Source organism: Lingula anatina, chromosome 2, assembly GCF_051362555.1.
Source record: "Lingula anatina isolate TDL-2025a chromosome 2, LinAna3.0, whole genome shotgun sequence".
NCBI lineage: Eukaryota > Metazoa > Brachiopoda > Lingulata > Lingulida > Lingulidae > Lingula > Lingula anatina.
In genome coordinates, this window is record NC_141768.1 from 13,266,967 (window position 1) to 13,286,805 (window position 19,839).

Sequence of the window (19,839 nt, forward strand, 5' to 3'; positions counted from 1 at the left end):
ACAAACATTTGGTGGGTAACCCCCCAGTGTCGAGTGACTCATAGTACTTTCACTTTACATATCACACACGTAGTAAAAAAATAGACAAACATTGTTGTTTACTTTTCTAGAATAGACATTTCTTATCTTATTGAAAACTTGAATCTTGTGCAACATTACTTTCAATTTCACTTCAAAAAGAAAATTGGGACCTAGCCAAGGGAAACCCCAGATTTTATTCATAGTGTATTTACTAACAATCTGAAATGAAAGAACACCGTATGAATATAATTCAGACTTGTGGATTAGTCAGCGACCGCTAAAAGACAGTCGGTCCATTTTTTCTGGAGAGATGTAGGCGTAGAGACAGGCAGGAGCATGAGGCTTTTTACTTCAGCGATATCCCTCTTCGCGAATACAGTGTGGTTGGTTTTTTACTGTTTATTGACAGGATGTTGGTGCAGTGAAGGTGAGCTGTATTCATTTCCGTCTTACGTTTAGAGTGTGGACCTGCTTCAGTCCTTTCCGAAAGGCATGAAGAGGAAAAGTATTTAAAAAAGATGGCGCTCCATGCTTATACTGCTAAAATTCGATTGCTTGTTACCAGCTTTATTTCACGCCAATAATTTTGATTTTAGAGAAACCGTCTTCTGCAGCTCAGACTAAAACTAACACCGGTGACAACAAATACAGTTACAGTGAACTCCCTCGACAATCAGGCCTTTCCATGGCACCAACACTGACTCCTCCAGCATCCAACGCGAACAGCGCATTTGCCACGCTGACACCAAACCCATGTAGCTGGGCAGTAGATTATCGCATACTTATCCCGGTTGCCACCGGCTCGGTGATATTGTCTATACTGGGCAGCGTATTCATCATCAGGTGTGCCGATTGCCGTAAACGTCACCGGGAACAACGTGAAAGGCAAAAATCGTTGAACAGGATGCAGCGGGAGACTGAGTTAGAGACTTGGCGGGTGACCGAGCAGGGGAGAGAGCAGGAGAGGTATAATTTAAGTGGACCGAAACGTCGAAGTAAAAAGCGTCGTGCTCACCATAGCGTGCGTACTCCTCAAAGAGACCAAGGGGACATTTTTAAAGAGCAGGAAGAAGAAGAGACAGCTTTTACTGAAACGAGCCTTTTGGATGATTTCGAATCAAATTCCTATGATGACACAGCGGCTTGCCCGTACTCTTACGTTACAAACCAAGACCGATTTTGCGAAGAATTTACCGTGCATAACGAGAAGACGGGAGGAGAAAATGGAAATCCGAACAAAGCTGATCAGTGTATCACTTTGGACGAAATCTCTCATGTTTATTTAACTTTCAGAACCGTGAAACGAAAATCTTTGATGCCAGGTACAGAAAAAGAAAATACAAGCCTGAATGTCATGGAACGTCCACGTGAAACTAGTCGTGTATCATTTAACCTGATGCCGATGGCCAACGCAAGGGAAGGGACGTGTCCGCTGCAAAGTACCAACGGGCTGACGGCGCTTCTGAAGCCAGATTGTCACTGTAGTAGGAAGTTAACAGCAAGCATGGTGAGCTCACAGTCGTCGAAGCGCACTGGTGAAATAGAGGAGTTTATTCTCGTGCAGCAGGAATCCAGTGGACAACACCCAAAAAAGACACAGGAGAAACCCGCCATTGCTCCCAAGCCGCGACAAAACGGAACCGCTGTGGTACCCGCAATCCGAGGCCAATTTGACGACGGTGAACGTGACGACGAAATTTACCAGAATATCTATTCACCAACCGTTCGGGCAGCCACATTACCTCCACGCCCGGCTCCAAGGCGTTCATTAGGGAAGAAGCGACTTACCGCACCTAGGAATAAGAGGCGAAAAAGCCGGGACCTCCTTTCCAACGCGGTCCACCCGGATCCACCCAGCATGAACAAGGAAGGGTACCAGCTTCTCCGAGACCCTCCGCCCAAACGGCCACAATATCGCTCCTACGCCGCACTCACTCTTAATGAGGAAACAGTACCCAAAACCGTTGAAGAGACGGAGGTGTATCAAAAGAGGAACATTTACGTCAAAAATACGAGAGGTGAACGTAAATGACAATTTTTTCTAGTTATAAAATGCTTAAGATAATTTTTGTGTATTAAAGTCTTGACTTTGAAATAAGATTTTCCCCATCAAATATATTTTGGAGCAAATGACCGGCTCCATGGGTAGGGGGATGGGAATTCCTTTGCTTTTCTGTCTCAGATTTAAAAGTACTAATGGGCGGATTACCTCATTGATATGACACATGGAAAATACTGCACATAATAATAACTATAAACATTTTATTTAATAAATTGATCTGACTTAAAACAGACGATATATTTTCAGTGTACATAAATTGTGTGTTTTAATGGCTTAAAGTTTATTTTATGCTTGTTTATTTTTGAGATCTATGATATATAGTATATTGGAATAGTGTATATCATTACTCAGTGTGTATTTATTGCAATAAATATTTGGAAAGCGCAATAATTTGATTTCACATTACATTTTATTAAGACCATTTTAATAGCCCACATTAGATAAGCACCTCCCAGTTGTCTAGTGCACTTTCATCAGAAATCGAGTCGTGCAGGATGAGGAATAGACTGTAATAGTACGCGTCAATAACTGATACTCAAATACCACATTTTAAAATTTTGAAAATGTTTCCAGGCCTTTCCAGTCTTATTCTATGTCTAGACATCATACAGAACGACCCTAAAATCCCTCTAATAACAGCATTTGATGTCGATCTGGAATGAAGAGGAAGACACGGTCAAGTGACTTGACAATCGTTTTATCTAAACTAGAAATGGAATAAAAGATAAAAGATAAAACACAAGTGCAAGGATACTCTTTACTAGAGGCGAATGTCACTGTTGCAAAATCACTAAGCGTTTGAGGGGCCTCTGGCACATTGCAGGGACGGGTCTATCGATGCTTTTTCGTTAGGTCAAAAAAAAATTTTTCGAGGAAACCCCGGATAAGATACCCCTTGGACATAAAAAGGAATGTCCAAGGATACCCTAAAACATACTAATAAATAAAATAGCGTCGTGGTTGGACCAGCTAGAAAGTTATGAAGTTTCTATCTATTTGTCTAGTCATTCTCTCGACAATCTCTTTTCATTTATAATTTACTCGGAAGACTCGTATACAGTGCTGAGTAGGTGTTTACACATTCCATTCACCTGACATGCTTTTGCTGGTTCACGTAAAGGTCTTAATCAAACAATGATTTATTAACACATTGAAATGTAAATTATATATTTCTAACAATCTTTTTAAAAACCACATCATTCAGACTTAACATCACAAGATACAAAAGAAGGCAGAAGTGTTAGGATAAGACTTGGTAAAAACACACTCCAATATCTTCTGACTGATAAATCAATTTAGACCTGTTGGAAACCGCGCTCGGCCTGCTTAACGGCTGTGTTAAGGTGTTCTTTAAACTTTTACCTGTGTGTGTAGGCCTCCTACCTGTTCCGAAGATGGCGTCTTTTAGGTGCCTAATCTTGCTTGGATTGCTCATATTAGGTCCAGGAATGATAGAATGCCAAAATAAGTTAAAGCAAAGGATTGAAAACGACCAGAGATTAAGAAGGGTAAGTCAAAAACTATCAACCACCTGTAAATAGCTGTGGAATGCAGGTGATTCAAGATGGCGGCTTCATTGTGACTCACATCACTACTCACTTAGGCAGTGGATTCCACTGTCTTTTTTTTCTTTCTGTCTACAAATTCAGTGCATTATGGTGAAAAATAACGTTTCCACAGATATCGTTTCTTGATTTGATGACCAAAAGCTATCTAAAATATTAAATCGGTCATATTTTGGTTGTTTTAATGGGAAGGTGCGATTGAGGTCACAGTTGGAAGCATCATATTAATTTAATTCTTCAGGCCAACTGATTGTTCTAATTTGTTACTTTCCAGAACACATCACACTTTTCCATAGACAAAATTTTAAGGTAAAGAAGTGCTTTTTAAAGACAGTAAAAAAGTGATATTATTTACAACACATTTTATCTGCCACGAGGAGTAAAAATGTTTCAGGTTGTCCATCATTTGCAACGTATGAGTTTGAACAATAATCTTTTCTTGCATAAAAAAGACAAGGTCACATTTACAATTCAATTCTACATGTTAAAGTACACATTCTGTCTGTTGATGAAATTGTAAAATAATTCCCCACATTGTTCATATCGGCATAATACCAAGTCTGTTCTCATCCACAGTTGTGTTATTTATCTAATTCAGATTCAAGCCTTGTGTACCTAGTGAGTAAGTGAAGAGTTTTATAGCAAATTCAGAACATGAACACCAGTTTTATAGCATCTTAAGTATATGATGTCACAGATTGTAGGAGACTTGAGCTCACTGATCCTTGAATACCCTACACCCTGCATGAGGGGCACATTTATGGTCATTGATTTACATATGCATGTGGTAGTCAGGGCCATAAAATTGACCATATTACAAGTGGTCTGCAGATGTAAACAACAAGGAGATCTATCTATCATGGTCTTGCATATACATGCACCCCAGGTGATTTAAGGCATTTAAACTTATTTCCACATCTAACAAGTAGCATCTCTCTGGACAATGATGTTTCAGAAAAATGAGCTATAAAGCTCAAAGATTAGAACCAGTGAAAAAGTAGGCTGGTAATTTATTAGCATAATTGGCATTTGTATTTAATCTTTTTTTCAATTATATTGATTTTTAAATTCAATAAATGTTTTGTTTTATATCTGTAATATGAATAGAAAGCTCTGTAGATTGTACGAGAATATGAATATAAATATTCATCTCCTCCATCCCAGTTAACCACAAACCTTCATACTCCCATTTACGCCTATATAATAATAATAATAATAATAATAATAATAATATTTATTTCTTAAAAACCACACTACACTACCGTCTCAGTGCTGTTTACAAACAAAATTATCAGAATTACAAGTAGTTATATAAATAATAAAAGCAAAGGTGAATAAAACAATTAAAATGCATTTATCTCCTTCAATTATAACATTTTTCAGCCTGCAATTGATCTTAAAGCTGGCTACTTGACAGGGTTTCCACTACTTGTAAATACCTGGTATATCAATGCTTTAGACTGCTAAATGTGTTGTTTGATGTTCTTCACTTACTTGTTGTTAATTTCCAAACTTCTATACTTTTGCAGTTCAAGGAATTGCTGGAAACATCCAGGTCGCTACTTCTAGACAACTACCTGAATGGGGTGCCAGAACGGAAATACACCGTGTTTGCTCCAACAGATGCTGCATGGGACAAATTACCTGAAATAGTCCAAAATAACCTACGGGATGTCAATAATGCAGAAAGCTTGGATAAATTTCTGAGATATCATATAAGTGAGTAAATATTCATTTTTCACTTCTTTCATAAAATTTAGGTTTTAAAATAATCACTGGCTCTCTACCCCCCTCTCCTACTAAACAGGTTGTCATCAGGCCCAGTAAAAGCTGAATCTTACCAATCCAAATGACTAAAAAAAATTTACAAAAGTGGTACATATTTCTTATTTTACAGAAATGGTTACAAAAAGTATATTATTTATATTGATAAAAAGAAACATATTGAAGCAGAGTCAATATTTTGCCTTTGAACATTTTTAGGTTAGTATATATAAAGATGGGCCAATAAGCACAGATATCAATTGCCCAAGTTGGCCTGTGTAAAAATATGTTTTACTAATGCTGAGGTTAACATTAAGGTACTTATACTCTGCTTGTACTTAATCTTCAGTAATTGCATAATTTTGATCATTTATTAAACATCACAATTCTGTATCCATTACTTCTCTTGAACAAAACCGTGTTTTCTCAATCATCACAAGGTGACACCCCTCTCATGATCATGGTCAGGCAATTATTGCGACCAGCAGATAATTTTGTCCAAGCCTAAAAACTATTAATAAGTTTATCTATGGCAAATTTCATGAATTTTTAGCTATAGTATTCTGTTGCTAATTTTTCTGCCCCCCCCCCCCAAAAAAAAGGTAAAAACATATTTTTGTTAGACCTTTGGATGAATATTACAAATAAGTATTTTAAAGACTGTTGCAAAGTCATTTTACATTAACATACTTACAAAATTTACCTTTTCAAATACTTGATAAAAACAGCATGTGCCTCTGATATTTTTCTTTCTGTGTGATACCAAGTCTTCAAAAGTGATGATACAACTATCTCTTTGTGGATCTTCAAAGCCCTCCTGGAACAATTCAAAGTAAAAACAAAGTATATGGCCATCTTTTTTAGTAATGAATCATTTATCAGGTAATATTCTAACTTGTATTCTGCTAATTTGTATACACACATTTATACAGTGTATCTAAAATGATGAAATCTTTATTCAAAAGTCATATTAGAGCAAGAGTCATTAGAGCAGACTGACTTGGGAAGTATATTAAGTTCCAAAATAAAGTAAATTTTGTTGTTGAAAGTAATATGCATTCTAAGAGCACATTCAGAACAGTGGAATAACAGATCTACAGATCAAATATGGCTGACCAACTTGAATGCTTGTTGTGTTATCCCAATGGGGAATCTATTCAGTGTCTAATTGGGAATTAATCAGCAAGCATTTGAGTGGGTTGCCATATTTGACCTGCAGAACTGTTAGTCTGTTGTTCTGAATATGCTCTTAGTATACGCAGTTACACTGATCCACTTGAAACTGATTAACTCTTTTTTTTACATATTAGTAAAAGAAGCTAAAATCCACACAACTGAGATGGCAAACTTAAGGTATAAGGAGACAATGGAGAGCAACAAAGCAAAAGTTTTCTTCAACATGGTTCAATCAAATGGAAATGTGAGTAAATTATCTGTATGACATATCATTTTATGTAGTAAACATTATATTACTTTTTAATATAAAAAAGATTAAAAAAGTCATTCAATTTATTTAAGAATGAGAAAATGTTAATTTGTTAAGTCTTTAATTGACAAATTTTGATTTGCTTAGGACAGACCTATAATAACATTACATAAAAAAAGGGTTTCCACAGTTGAAAATTGAATATTTTATTGAAACCAAACATCTACTTGATGTTACCAAGAAATTTATAAATTTGGGTGTTTATGCGGAAAATTTATCTTATTTGATTAATTAATTTACTTCTTTTCTTCTTTTTTAAAACCCCATTTAGCAACAAGGTGGATATTTTGTGAATCAAGCTAAAATTATCCAGCCAAATACAGATGCAGAAAATGGCTACCTTCACATCATCGATGAATATCTTTTTCCCATGGGTAGCACAAAATCCATGTCTGGGTACATTTCCCAACCGGAGTCACAAGAAGTCATTAATATGGGAGTACTGTGAGTGACATTTCTGAGTTCCAGGTTCAAGTTCAATTATATATGTATTTAATTATTTATTTCAAAAAGCACTTACAAATACAGAAGAATGAATACACAAATATATATACAACATACTTCATCATCGGTAATGCATGGAAACTTGGGTTACACCAAAATTGTTTTTGTAAAGTAACACTCTCAACTTCCTTTAAGTTAGTATTAAGTTGTTGTATTCATAAACCCTGCATCATATATTTAGAATAGATAGATTTGTATATAGATATTACTGAGCATGGTAAGAAAAAATAACAATATTGACATTACATAGTAAAGAATGTAAGTTATGTAGGGAAAGCATGGCATTTTACTCTTTTGAGAAAAATGTGCTTTTGATTTGGAAGAAGTGTGCAGTTTCATGTTTTTTGACATTATTCTTGTGTTTTCAAAACCAGAAAATTCCAAGAGATGATGAATGCCCTTCCAACCAGGGGGCCAGGGGGTCTCAGGGACCAACTGACTGACCTGGAGCAATTGACAGTCTTTGTACCCACCAATGAAGCCCTCAGCACAATTCCAACAGCCAAATGGGATGAACTCATGGCAGATACAACCAAACTAGAACAAGTAAGTCATACGTTTGGCTCATAAACATATATAGAAATCATACCAAATAGATAATGGTTAGGATTTATTAAAAAATGACAATAATAGAAAAGGGGCTTGAAACCAGTGCATTAGTTTTTTTGAGTGGTAAAAGAAGAAAATGTGGCCACCAGTGGAAAAAGCAGCTGCATAGAAGGGCAGCATGTCCCACAATACTTGCACAATATATTTTGTTAAACTTCAGAAATAATATGCTATTTGAATACACAAGTGAATTGATACTGTTTTAGGTTGTTGCATCCCATGTTATTCCAAATAAAGTCTACTTCAGCAGCATAGTGGACAGTATGGGAGATGATGGAGTCCAAGCTGTAGAGGGAAGAATTGTGGGGCGCACTATAGCAAATGATGGTAATTATGACATTGAATCTCGTCTGATTAAATAAATTCTGTTATCGTAGTGGGGTTTTTTTCTGTTTGACCTAAGTTTAATTATGCAGCTTCTGCTAGATCTTAATATTTTTAAAATTCTATTTCTAATTTCAGAATTATTAAGGTTCATTTGTCTTTTAAGAATGTTGAGAATCTGTTAAAAAATGTAAACTTTACTACAGTCAAATGTAATCAAACTATATGACCATAATAAGTGTACTTGAAATCTTGATTTATAAAAAAATATTTTATATTTATAGAAAAAATTGTTTTGTATTGTTTTAGTTACATCCGCAAAGGAGGATATGTTTTCACCCCTGTTTGTTTGTTTGTCTGTCATAAACATAACTCGAAAAGTTATGGACCGATTTTGATGAAATTTTCAGGAATTGTCAGAAGTGGGCCAAGGAACAGATGATTAGTTTTTGGTGGTGATCCGGATCAATAATCAATCAATAATCAATAATAATAAAAAAATTGCTGCCTTGGCGGAGGTCTGCGCTCTCGGAGTGCTTTTCTAGTTACTAATATTTTCTTATTATTTTCAGTGTTTATCAAGAGTAATAATATTGGTGGCCGTGTGGTCCTGCCAGATATCACAGTAGATAATGGGGTTTTCCATATGGTTGACCACATTCTAAACTTCACATACTTTAACATATACGCTCATATCAGTCAGGAACGTAAACTCCAGTAAGTTGTGTTTTTTTATCCTCCATAAACATAATTCACTGTTGTGATATGTCAGTTTTTCCAGAAGTTTGGGAATTTTACTGTAATGAGTTTATTCTCTAGGGAAGAGGAATTTTATAGGTATATAAAAAAATAATTCCACCCAGTTAGCCAAGCCCAGTTCTATCAGAAATTTTCTGAGAAAGGCTCCCTACATGTTTATAAAGCATGCATTGTTGGGATGAATGTGGTTGTTGTGCATTCTCAGCAGGACACATTTGCATTTCGACCAAGCAGTTAAAAGAAGTTTAGTATGTCATAAGATTTGAGCTTTAGAAAACTGTGGACAAACATGGGTATATTCAAATAGATTGTACATGTGTGAATTGGGAAAATAAATTGATATATATATATATATATATATATATATATATATATATATATATATATATATATATATATAATGATACATGCCATGACAAAGTAGTGAAGTAATTTTAAGGTAATAACACTTTCAATTCACACCCTCAGGCAGTTGGCCCAAGCAGTGATCAGCCTCCCAGGAGGTGGTCAGTCTGGAACAGGTGTCCAGGCATTATTGGAGAGAGAGGGTGAGGAACTGACCTTGTTTGCACCAGTGGACTCTGCTTTCCAGTTGGTTGATACAGCTGTTAACCTCAAGGCCAATGTCACTCTTCTGGACATTGTAAGTCTTTGGTGGTTATTATTGATATTTAGAGATTGGAATTCATGATGATGAAATGAAAAAATTGTTCTGTTTCTACACTATAAATGAAAGTGTACCTTTGATAGCTTTTGTCCCACACTTGGGATTTCATCAGTTATATACTAGTTACAACACAAGTCATCCACTGTATGTGACATACAAATGCATAATTATGTTGAGTCAAAATGTAATTTGCTCTTATATGTCACATACAGTGGACCACAAGTAGTTGTAGTTGTAACTGACTTATACCGTGGCTGGCGCTTCAAACAATAGGATGAACACACCAAAGCATACGAAAATATACTAGGCAATCTTTAAGCCAAATACAAGTGCAATTGTTCTTTTGTTTGAAGCACCAGCTGTGGTATAAACTAAAGTAACAGTTTATTGAGAACTGTTCACTACATGTATAACACAATCCCAGATGTGAGACAAGTTGGGCCTACCCCATCAAAATATTGGAATTGTTTTTGTCAATGAATTAATGGTGAAATTACACACTTTTAGTAAAAGTTATTGTTTAAAATATTTATTTGTACGTTTTTTTGTATCTTTGTAGTAATTTCATTTTTTCACCTGAGATTTCCTAACAGTTTTAAACCAAATGCCATTTAGTCTTGTTTATAGTCAGTCTTATATCTGTGCATACTAGACTAGTGTACGTAGGAGTGTAGTGCTTATGAAAAACAATAAATTGTAAAAGTAACAAGTAATTTCCAGTTTGGTCAGCCAGCCTTTACTACATTTTAAGTTTTTAACACAACAACACTTTTACAGGGCAACTTATTCCCGATATTGTATATTTTATTTTATATTTATTGGCTGAATAATTCAATATCTTAGAGTAAATTATCTCTCCTTGTTGGTGAAGTTTAGTGTGCGTGCCTATCCCTAGATTTTGTATAGTGGTTACATTGCAATGATAAAAACAATTGTTTTTGTGCACTGTACTTGTATAAAACTGGTATTATTGTTTAATTCTTTTCAGATTCTAAAATTGCACATTGTTAGACAACAGGTGGCCTTTAAGGATCTGACAAATACTACAGTATTGAATTCTGTGAATTCAAAGAAATTGCGGTTCGTCAAAGGCAACAATGGTAAGTCATACAGTTTAAACTCAATGGTCCACTTTTCCATTGACCTATCACTCTTTAAAAAGCTCATTAGTCTGGTAGTTATACATGGATTGTTAAATTAATCATTCCACAGACAGTTTACAACTCAGCTTTAGAACATCAGCACATGACCATTTTGTCCTGAGGAAGGCTCTTGAGTAGAGTCGAAAATTAGATGGTATGAAAATATTGAGCCAAAAACTGTCTGTTAAATGATTAATTTTATAATCCATTGACCTATCACTGTTATGATAAGGTCTAGCATGAGTACAGCTTAATTAAGTCTTTTTGTCATAGACAGGTTTTATAAACATGTTATTAAAAAAAGCAGTTTAAATGAAAATGTCCAGTGCCAGCCAGAAGTTTATAGGTGTAAGGAACAGGCATAGGGAATAGGGCAAACATCAGCATAAGACGAATTGTGCCCTGATCGAAGTGGAGCCCAGATTTAATTGCTGTGCCTCTGCAGGGGTAGTTGTGTGGGAGGCAGAAAGTCAATAGGGGACTATGCAGCATTGCTTTCAGTTGGTGTGTGGATCAATTTGTTTTGATTGCACCCTAAGAATAATATCTATCAAAAAAAATGAAGTCTTGGAAATCTCAACACTTTTTTCACTTCTTAAGGTACCAAATTACACCATATCCCAAACCATTGTCAACATTATAATCTGTATACATATTATAAGTTTTGGGGCATTCTCTTCATAGAGAGGAAGATGGGTGAATTTCACTCATAGTGGTAATAATAGAAATTAGAATTTCAAAACAGGTTCTAAAAGTTTTCTGAGTGCATGGGATATGCAGTGAATGTTTGGATAAAAGTTTGAAGGGCAATGATTACTTTTTGGGAAAATGGCCATAAGTCATCATTTTATTAAGATTGAATGGCATTTAGTTTCTCTGCTCAATTATCTGTATGTGTATTAATTATTCTTTGCAAGATAATACTGGATTTCTAAATTCAGACAAGTCAAGAGCTACATTCAGTGATTTTCGAATAGATGGAGGGTGTAGTGTCAGCATATTCTGAGATGACATTCAGTATTATTTATTTTAAATGCTGGTTGGATCATATTGTATATTCACTAAATGTATCAATTCTTAATTGTAGGGACAAGTTTTGTGAGTTATTCTGCTTGTCATGTCTTTATTTGTGATATATTTATCTTTTCCTCTAACTGGTTCATTTTAATATGAGATGGTGAAATCATTCAGTTTTTGACATGTATGATTCCACCATTTAATGGTGTAAATGATGCAATATTTATATGTAGAGTTGCTTTTAGTTATTTGATAAATGCTTAAAAAAGATCAGCTGCACTGAGCGCCACCTGCATGGTGAGAGCAAATAACAGTAGCTAAAGGTAATGTAATGTCACTCACATATAATATTGTGACATCCATAACAGGGTCAGACGGATGAAATCTTCTGGAAGATGGTCAGTTTTCATTGAGGGGCATCCAATTTTCTCTGTTGGAAGATGGTCAAAAATGGAGAATGGATTAACAAAGAAAATTTGGAAGACTGTCAGAAAATATCTCTGGACCTGCCCCTGTATATCATGCACAGCTTTATACATTATGTAAAAAATGTTGCTGCTGTTTTGTGTGTGAATAGTCATAATAAGACCCTCTAAAACAGGTGAAAAACCCCACAGGTATGATTTGTATCAGTATTGTAAAATGGCTATAGACTGTGTCCTTGGGAACTGTGGCATTTCTATTGTCCCCAATGACAAACTATTTCACGCTGCCTGCAGGAAAGCAGATATATGTCAGATGAGGAGATATATATGTGTGTGTGTGTGTGTTTGGAGATAGTAGTTTTCCTTGTCTGTCACCATAGGAGACACTGAAGTCTGAGATATGCATATTATTTTCAAGGGTTGTCAGGAACATATTGGGGAAGCATTGTAAACAAGTTTTGGGTGTCTTTATTGAACTTTAAAAAAATAATAAACTGAAGACATAACAATATGAATGACCATTCAGCCAATGTGGTAAGCTATAGCCCCTTGTTGTGTTACAAAAATGTAAATAGCTTGCCCAGTACAGTGTAGTAAAAAAGATTAGCTCTTTTTGTGACAACATGGCTGTCACTGAACTAAATTGATAAGTGTCAGAATAAAATGATATATGAGTCTTAAGTGCAAACAATAGTATGATGTTTCATACATGTGCTTTAATACAGACTGAAAAGGGGCATTCCATATGTGAACTTTATTCAGGATAATCATTCAAGAATAATAGTCAGTATCATTGACTACACCCAAAATCCAAACATGATATGGAATTTTATGGAATCAGTGTAGTCCATGACCAGGGTAAAGGAGAAAAATAAAGAGAAAAATTGGTCCATCTATCTTTTAATAAACCACCCAAAAATGATATGTTCAACATGTTTTGTGTCTTTAAAAGTTAATCATAATGAGATATGTTTGAGATTTTAGGTTAAAATATGTAGAAGATTAATTTTAAATAGATAAAAAACATTATAATTCAACATGCCATTTCTTAAGACAATTTGTGATATTCAATAAAAATGACATAATGATCATTTGCTTGGTTAGCTATTGGTGCATTCCTGCAAGCATCAATGCTTTCATTCTTATAATGAGAGAACCCTAAGTAATACAAAAATATCCTTACACCAATAGATCCCTGTCAGCAATTTATTACAAAGTTCAGGGGGGGGGGGCATACAGTTAACCATATGAATATAAATTGATCAGGGTATATCCCAAAGCTTTATCCTTTTTGCAAGAACATTGAGTCCTGATTCTGGGTCTTTTGCTGTGCTGATATATTGGCATGGCCCAAACTTCCACACATTCCATGGATTGGGATAAATAAGAGTAACCACGCAAATCTTATTCCCATTCAACTACAAACTATTACTGAGATTGTTTTTAATCTATCTGTTTATCTTATTTCGCAACCTATCTCAGGAACATCTTGTCAGTTTTTAAAATTATCATAATTTTTCCAGGCACCTTTGTCATTGGAGAGCGCATCAAGGCAAAAATCATTGAACCTGATGTGGGTGTCACCAATGGTATCATTCATTACATAGACAATGTCATGGGGATTGCTACTAAAAATCTGAAACAAGAACTAGATAGTAATGATGCTCTTGGGTAGGTACACTGCTATTTGTGCAAAATTAGGACAAAATCTTTTTTTTTCAAAGAATATATTGCCTCTTCTTAAATTGAGCAATCTTTTAAGAATAAATCTCCTAAATTGTAAATAGGCAAAGGGGCAAATTACTGGTGTAAAAATGTTTAAGGAAATAATCTGATCTTCAACTAATTCATAAATCAAAAACGGTATTTAAAACAGTTTGTCATATTATTTGCAAAATTTGCACTTTTCCAACTGAAATTAATTTACCATGACTAATAATTTCAAATTGATTTCAAATTCTATTATTTTGATAAAATTAAAATCATTTTAAAACTTTAAAGTCATAATGTTTGTTACAGAAACTGTCTTTAAGTTAATCAAATATCAAATTTCATGTTTTTTGTTTTTAAGTTTCCTATTTATGTAATTATTTTTTTAGGTATATGAACTCTGTCCTTATCACAGCTCAAACTCACACAGACTTACTCACAGATTTAAGTGAACGGACCAGTAAATACACTATGTTTGTACCAAGTAATATAGCCTGGGAAACACTGTACAACCAAGGCACAGGAAAAAGTCTTATTGACAAAATAAACTATAGACAAAACCTAGTTTGGGTAAGTTCAACTTTGACTCTTTCTCTCTCTCTCTCTCTGCTCAGAAACTTAAGCTATACTTTTTTATTTCTGAAAGTTAAAGGGATAACAACTGTTCATTTTGGCCAAAAAATGAATTTTCCTGGGGTAAATGACAATTTTCCCACACTTTAAGGCCACACTTTTTTAATTTTATGGATGACATCCTGCGCGCGCACCGATTTTCGTCCGTTCTCCAAAAAAAAAAAAAAAAAAAAAATCCCCCCCCCCCCCCCCCCCCCAAGGAAGTCGGTTGTCGCAAATGTCGTTATTGAATTTGCCGGAAAATGCAATCGGCAATCCTCGGCTAATTCCGCAAGCTCCATGCTGTCATTGTCGACTGCGGAGACATCCGAGTAGTTCCGAGTGCGGAAAATGAGCTTTCTGCGCATGCGTATTATCACCACATGGAAATATGGCCGCTTTGCCGTCAAATTCATCTCTAGCATTAATTTTAAAATACACGACAATTAAAGTCATAAAGAGAACGGGGGCCGTCGTTTTGGATTGGTTTGCCATTGATATTGGACATGGAGATATCACCTTTATACAATTATACGAAAGGCTGGCCGCGGCCAGCGATCATCGCCCGGAAAATTTCAGTGACATTCTGTCCAAAGCAGCACATAGGCTTACCAGGGGTTTTTTTTGTAGGGAAAAAAAGGGTCGACAAGAGCGTCGTGGTATTTGGTGGACTGAAGGTCGGACAGGCCACCCGATAGTTGGCTGCTACGTGTGAGTCGAAGTAGACAAAATGGCATCGACCGAAATTACCTTTTTTAGATTTGGTAGTAGGAAGCATAGGCCTATCTTTGCTTCATTTTTTAACAATTCTGTGAAGTGTTCACAATTCCTAAATTTTCTGAGAGTACAAATAAAGACACGCTGTTTATTTGATATTTGTTTAATTGATTGCTATACCAACAGAATGCATGAAAAAACCTTAAATAGATTTGGTAATATGCAGCATATAGGGCCTATAGGCCTATATTCATGACTTTTTACCTTTCTACGAAGTAGTCCCTATTCAAAATGCTTTAATATTTTGAGAGCATGGATAAAGACATGTTGTTAGTTTGATACGTGTTTCTGTGGTAAATTAGTGTTTCTAGCTGTGTACTGAAAACATAACTTTTCTTAAGCAGTTTTTTTTTTTTTTTTGGACTGTTTTTTTTTTTTTTCGCCCGCTCGCACCGATTTTGGGGTCCCCAGAGGATGTCATCCATAAAAATAAAAAAGTGTGGCCTTACTAATGATTAATGAATCCATTCCAACATTCAAAATTAGTCCCTGGTTTTTTTCTTAAAAGTTTGTTTTTTGTAATATTATCTTGAGAGATTATTACAGAGTAAAGTAAGCTGTGGAGGTCACATATGTGATGGCAAGCACAAATTCCAGAATAATTGCATTAACTGCCGTTTTAGTGGTAAAATAGAATTTATTATATTTCTATGAATTGTTTACAATGCATTTATTGTGAAATATGGATATTATAGGATGTATGACTATTTAAATCTCACAGGTTCTTCAAAGGCACATGGTGAAGGGACAGGTGATATACAGCGACAGCTCACAACTGCAGACTGGTGTCAATGTTGAATTAAACACTGTTTTGGGTTCAAGTGACATTGGGAAAATCACTGTCAAAAAACTTGGACAATGTACCTCACTTACTTCCTGTGGTAAGTACGAAATAAAGAATTCAAACAGAAAATCTTTAGGTTAGATTATTTCAAGCTATATTCAAATCTTGGATGGGTCTTCTTTATAAAAATATATCTATAGTAAAGATGAGCTGATTATTTGAAATGTTGGCTTTTGGCTGAATAGAATTTATTATAATATTATTTATATATAATTTATTATCCAGCAGCCTGACAACTGTTTTTGGCTAATAGAAACAAATATTTTCTTAAATATTTGAATAATGTTGTTCATTTACACTCTAATTTTCCAGAAATTAAAGTCCTTTTCAAGGGTGCAGAAGCACGTGTTATTGAACCAGACATAGAGACTACAAATGGCGTAATTCATATCATAGATAAAGTACTAATAGATGATCCAGCAGATTTGCTAAGAGGCGCTGTCTCCAGTACAGCTTGGATATATGCCTCTTGTATAACCACCATCCTTGTGATGCTCACTGGGCTCCTCCTTCACTTGTAATAATTATATTATTTGCACCACATGGTGTTGCTTATATCTTGAGTCCATGAAAAAGCAATCCATAGAGCCATAGCTACATTGGTTTTTAGTAAGGATGTAAAAATGAATGATTATTAATGAAGATTTTACCATGGCAGATGTCAAGAACAAAAGACAAGAAAACAAAAATGTTGAAAATAATGATCCGAACCTGTCATATCTGGCATATACACACATCACTCGAGTTACAACATCTCCCATAGTGTAAGTCGGATACATACACCAGTTTCTCATCAAGGTGCATGTGATATCCATATGTGCTTCACACTTGTGTTTATCACATTTACCTTGCTGACTTGTGGTCTGCCTTATACATATTATTAAACCTAAAGTAAGAGATAATAATTTTGTATTATAAACCCTGTCAGTTCTTTCAACATGCCCTTACTCACAGAGTAATATAGAATATGTTTACTTATAAAGAAATGCACACAGGGGCAAATTCTTATTGGTGTCTGTAATTAAAAACAAAACATTTTGTACATTTTTTAAAAAATCAGTGCTGCACCCTTGTTTGTTTTAATTGTCTTAATCAATAAACATCTTGTAATTTTCTTTATAAAATGGAGTACCTCTGTCTGATGCAATTTTAATTCTAGAAGATTTGAAGTCATAAACATTCTGTTCAGTGTACTTTTATGCAGTTTTATGGTACCAAGTACTATTCTGTCAAATGCTACATGGGTTTAAATTTTACAGAAAACTTGATTGATTCTGGGTTTGCCAAGTGCAGAAACTGAAGGAAACGCCAGATTTCTATAAAATACTTTTATACCAACCCTTTTAGCTTTTGATATGTACAAGAGCTTACACTTTTACCAGAATTTGACAAATATATTGTGCTAAATTTTTTTCCAATGAAACATGAACAGTGCTACCAACTTTTTAAAAATGTTTTTACTTTTTAGTAGTATTATGTTAAGTGGTGGTCCAATAGTGAAAAGCAAAACCTCTTAAAAAAGGATCAAAATATTTGCACAAAAATTAAGGTTTGTATGAACTGATTTGTAAATGTATATGAAAAAAGCTTGGCATTGGCACTTTAGGTTCCTCAAATGAAGTTTTCATATCATATTAGTTTAATATAGATAATAGGTATCTTTTATATCTCTAAAAGCATCTGCTGTATGAATTTGATTTTATTCAAAGATTAATTTTTGTAAATAAGATGTTTTTATATTTAGTAATAAATATGGCACTTGTATATATTGATGTGTAAGAATGGATGTTAACATTAATATTTTCACTTGAATTGTGTTTTAGCAAATTAAAATAAATGTGCTGCGAGAGAACATGATAAGTGTAAGAGAAGGTCCACACAATAAATTAATAAATAAATGGATAAAGAATAATTGATCTATTTGCAATGATATTATTTAATTAAAGCAGTGGTCCAACATAAGACAAGTTGGCTATCTATGGTTCATCATCCATAATGACTTTTAGATGTTTCCTTTCTCTACAGATATAATGTAGACAGCTATTACATGTTGGAATAGTGCAACAGATACTGAGTAAGGGTCAAATTCATTAAGTATGTATCAGACAACTTCAAAACTTGAGGACTATCACTGCTTTTTGACAGATTCGTAAGTGTGGAAAATCTCAGAGATTTGAGAGTGCTGATATTGATGCTTGCTTGTTTAAAGTGTAATGTCATACTGCCTAGACTAGACCTCTTTCATGGTTGTGAATTTGTTTTTTGTACAGATATTTTATATTTTCTATAAAATAATAAAGGAATTAGGCAACATAAACTTATTTTATAGACTCAACAAGTGTTTTACACTTTATTATTAGTCTATTACTATTTATGGTTGCCTCTTACAGGTCCAATGTATACGCCATATGAATTAAAAATTTTAAAGCAGAGTACGCCCTGGATCAGGCGTGTAATAAACTGATGTAAACTTTTTATCCAATTTTTCAAGAAAGTATCCTTAATATTACAGTTGAGCATGGTCTTATAAGTTTCTATTTTTCTTAATAGTGCATTTATGGCAGTGTTAGTATCATAAACAACAAACGTGTATAAATTTGAATATTCTTATAATTGTTGCGCTGCGACACAGCAGTACCATGTATATAACTATTATCCTAATTTACAACTGTAATTTTGTGACACTGGAATATCGCCATTGAAATAAATGTAAGAAGCTATATATTGTTGTTTGCACCGATACCTATTTACCTTAAATCGTGTCGTGTTATCCCAAAGTGGAAAGAAGTGAATAGCGACATTTTTTCTATGGGGCCGCTTTAAGTACACATCTTTTCCCCATTCCTTTAAAAGATTAGAAATGCTTCAGCGTCATTTACAAAAGAAATAAAAACTACACGGGGTTCGCAGAAAACCCAGTGCCCTGGCATAGTGTGTTGGTAGAATGCGACCCTTTGTCATATGAAAATATCAAATATCGATATGTCTCTGTCGCATAAAAAAAAGAGTGCAGGTAGGAAAATTAAAGGAAAAACGTCGTTTGTTCCTTGTACAAGTATTTCATGCCAGTGCCGATTTAAGGAGGAGAAACCAGTGTAAATTATATTTATTAAAACGTATAACGTATAGCTGAATTTTGTTTCATGTATAGCACACATATGAGAGACAATAAATTCTATCACGCACAATCCCTTAACGCTAATACAGTGGTTCGTAACATTGACGTTTGTATGTAATACGCGGTTCCTATGCGCCTTTACTGTGACTCCAAGCGTAAAAAGGTACCCATTGTTGTAAAAAGTAGGACTCCTTTAGTATTTATGTTCCTTTCAAAACAATCAACAACCTTAACCACAAAGAAAAATGTAGATTTATTACAAAAAAGTATAGTAATGGTTTCAAAAAAGTCTGATTGTGTTAACTTGGGGATCACAATAAGTTACATTTCTGGTGAATCTTGGGAAATGTCATCGGATTTCTTTGTCATAAGAGCCAGGTGAAATAACATCAAATGCATGTTAGGTTAGTTTTGTGCGAGCCTTGTACCTGAC

At 34.6% G+C, this 19,839-nt stretch overlaps 2 protein-coding genes across 2 annotated transcripts; both read left to right on the plus strand.

The window, feature by feature from the left end:
• The first annotated feature begins 47 nt into the window (after positions 1-47).
• LOC106155628 (uncharacterized) lies at positions 48-2,462 on the plus strand. The gene is made up of 2 exons (XM_013530536.2): positions 48-448; positions 618-2,462. Exons 1-2 carry the CDS (start codon positions 358-360, stop codon positions 2,051-2,053), a joined length of 1,527 nt encoding a protein of 508 aa, XP_013385990.2. The 5' UTR covers positions 48-357; the 3' UTR covers positions 2,054-2,462.
• Positions 2,463-3,392: 930 nt separating this feature from the next.
• LOC106155629 (periostin) lies at positions 3,393-19,010 on the plus strand. Its single transcript, XM_013530537.2, has 13 exons — positions 3,393-3,591; positions 5,178-5,367; positions 6,723-6,832; positions 7,170-7,342; positions 7,777-7,948; positions 8,218-8,338; positions 8,908-9,052; positions 9,563-9,737; positions 10,750-10,861; positions 13,869-14,016; positions 14,445-14,625; positions 16,166-16,325; positions 16,601-19,010. Exons 1-13 carry the CDS (start codon positions 3,478-3,480, stop codon positions 16,807-16,809), a joined length of 2,010 nt encoding a protein of 669 aa, XP_013385991.2. The 5' UTR covers positions 3,393-3,477; the 3' UTR covers positions 16,810-19,010.
• Positions 19,011-19,839: the final 829 nt, after the last annotated feature.

Excerpts from the sequence above, each read along its gene's own strand:
- LOC106155628 (XM_013530536.2), top strand. The coding sequence starts at position 358 with ATGAGGCTTTTTACTTCAGCGATATCCCTCTTCGCGAATACAGTGTGG. Across the intron at positions 449-617 it reads AGGATGTTGGTGCAGTGAAG|AGAAACCGTCTTCTGCAGCT; the intron begins GTGAGCTGTATT and ends TTTTGATTTTAG.
- LOC106155629 (XM_013530537.2), top strand. The coding sequence starts at position 3,478 with ATGGCGTCTTTTAGGTGCCTAATCTTGCTTGGATTGCTCATATTAGGT. Across the intron at positions 7,949-8,217 it reads ATACAACCAAACTAGAACAA|GTTGTTGCATCCCATGTTAT; the intron begins GTAAGTCATACG and ends ATACTGTTTTAG. Across the intron at positions 9,053-9,562 it reads AGTCAGGAACGTAAACTCCA|GCAGTTGGCCCAAGCAGTGA; the intron begins GTAAGTTGTGTT and ends TCACACCCTCAG.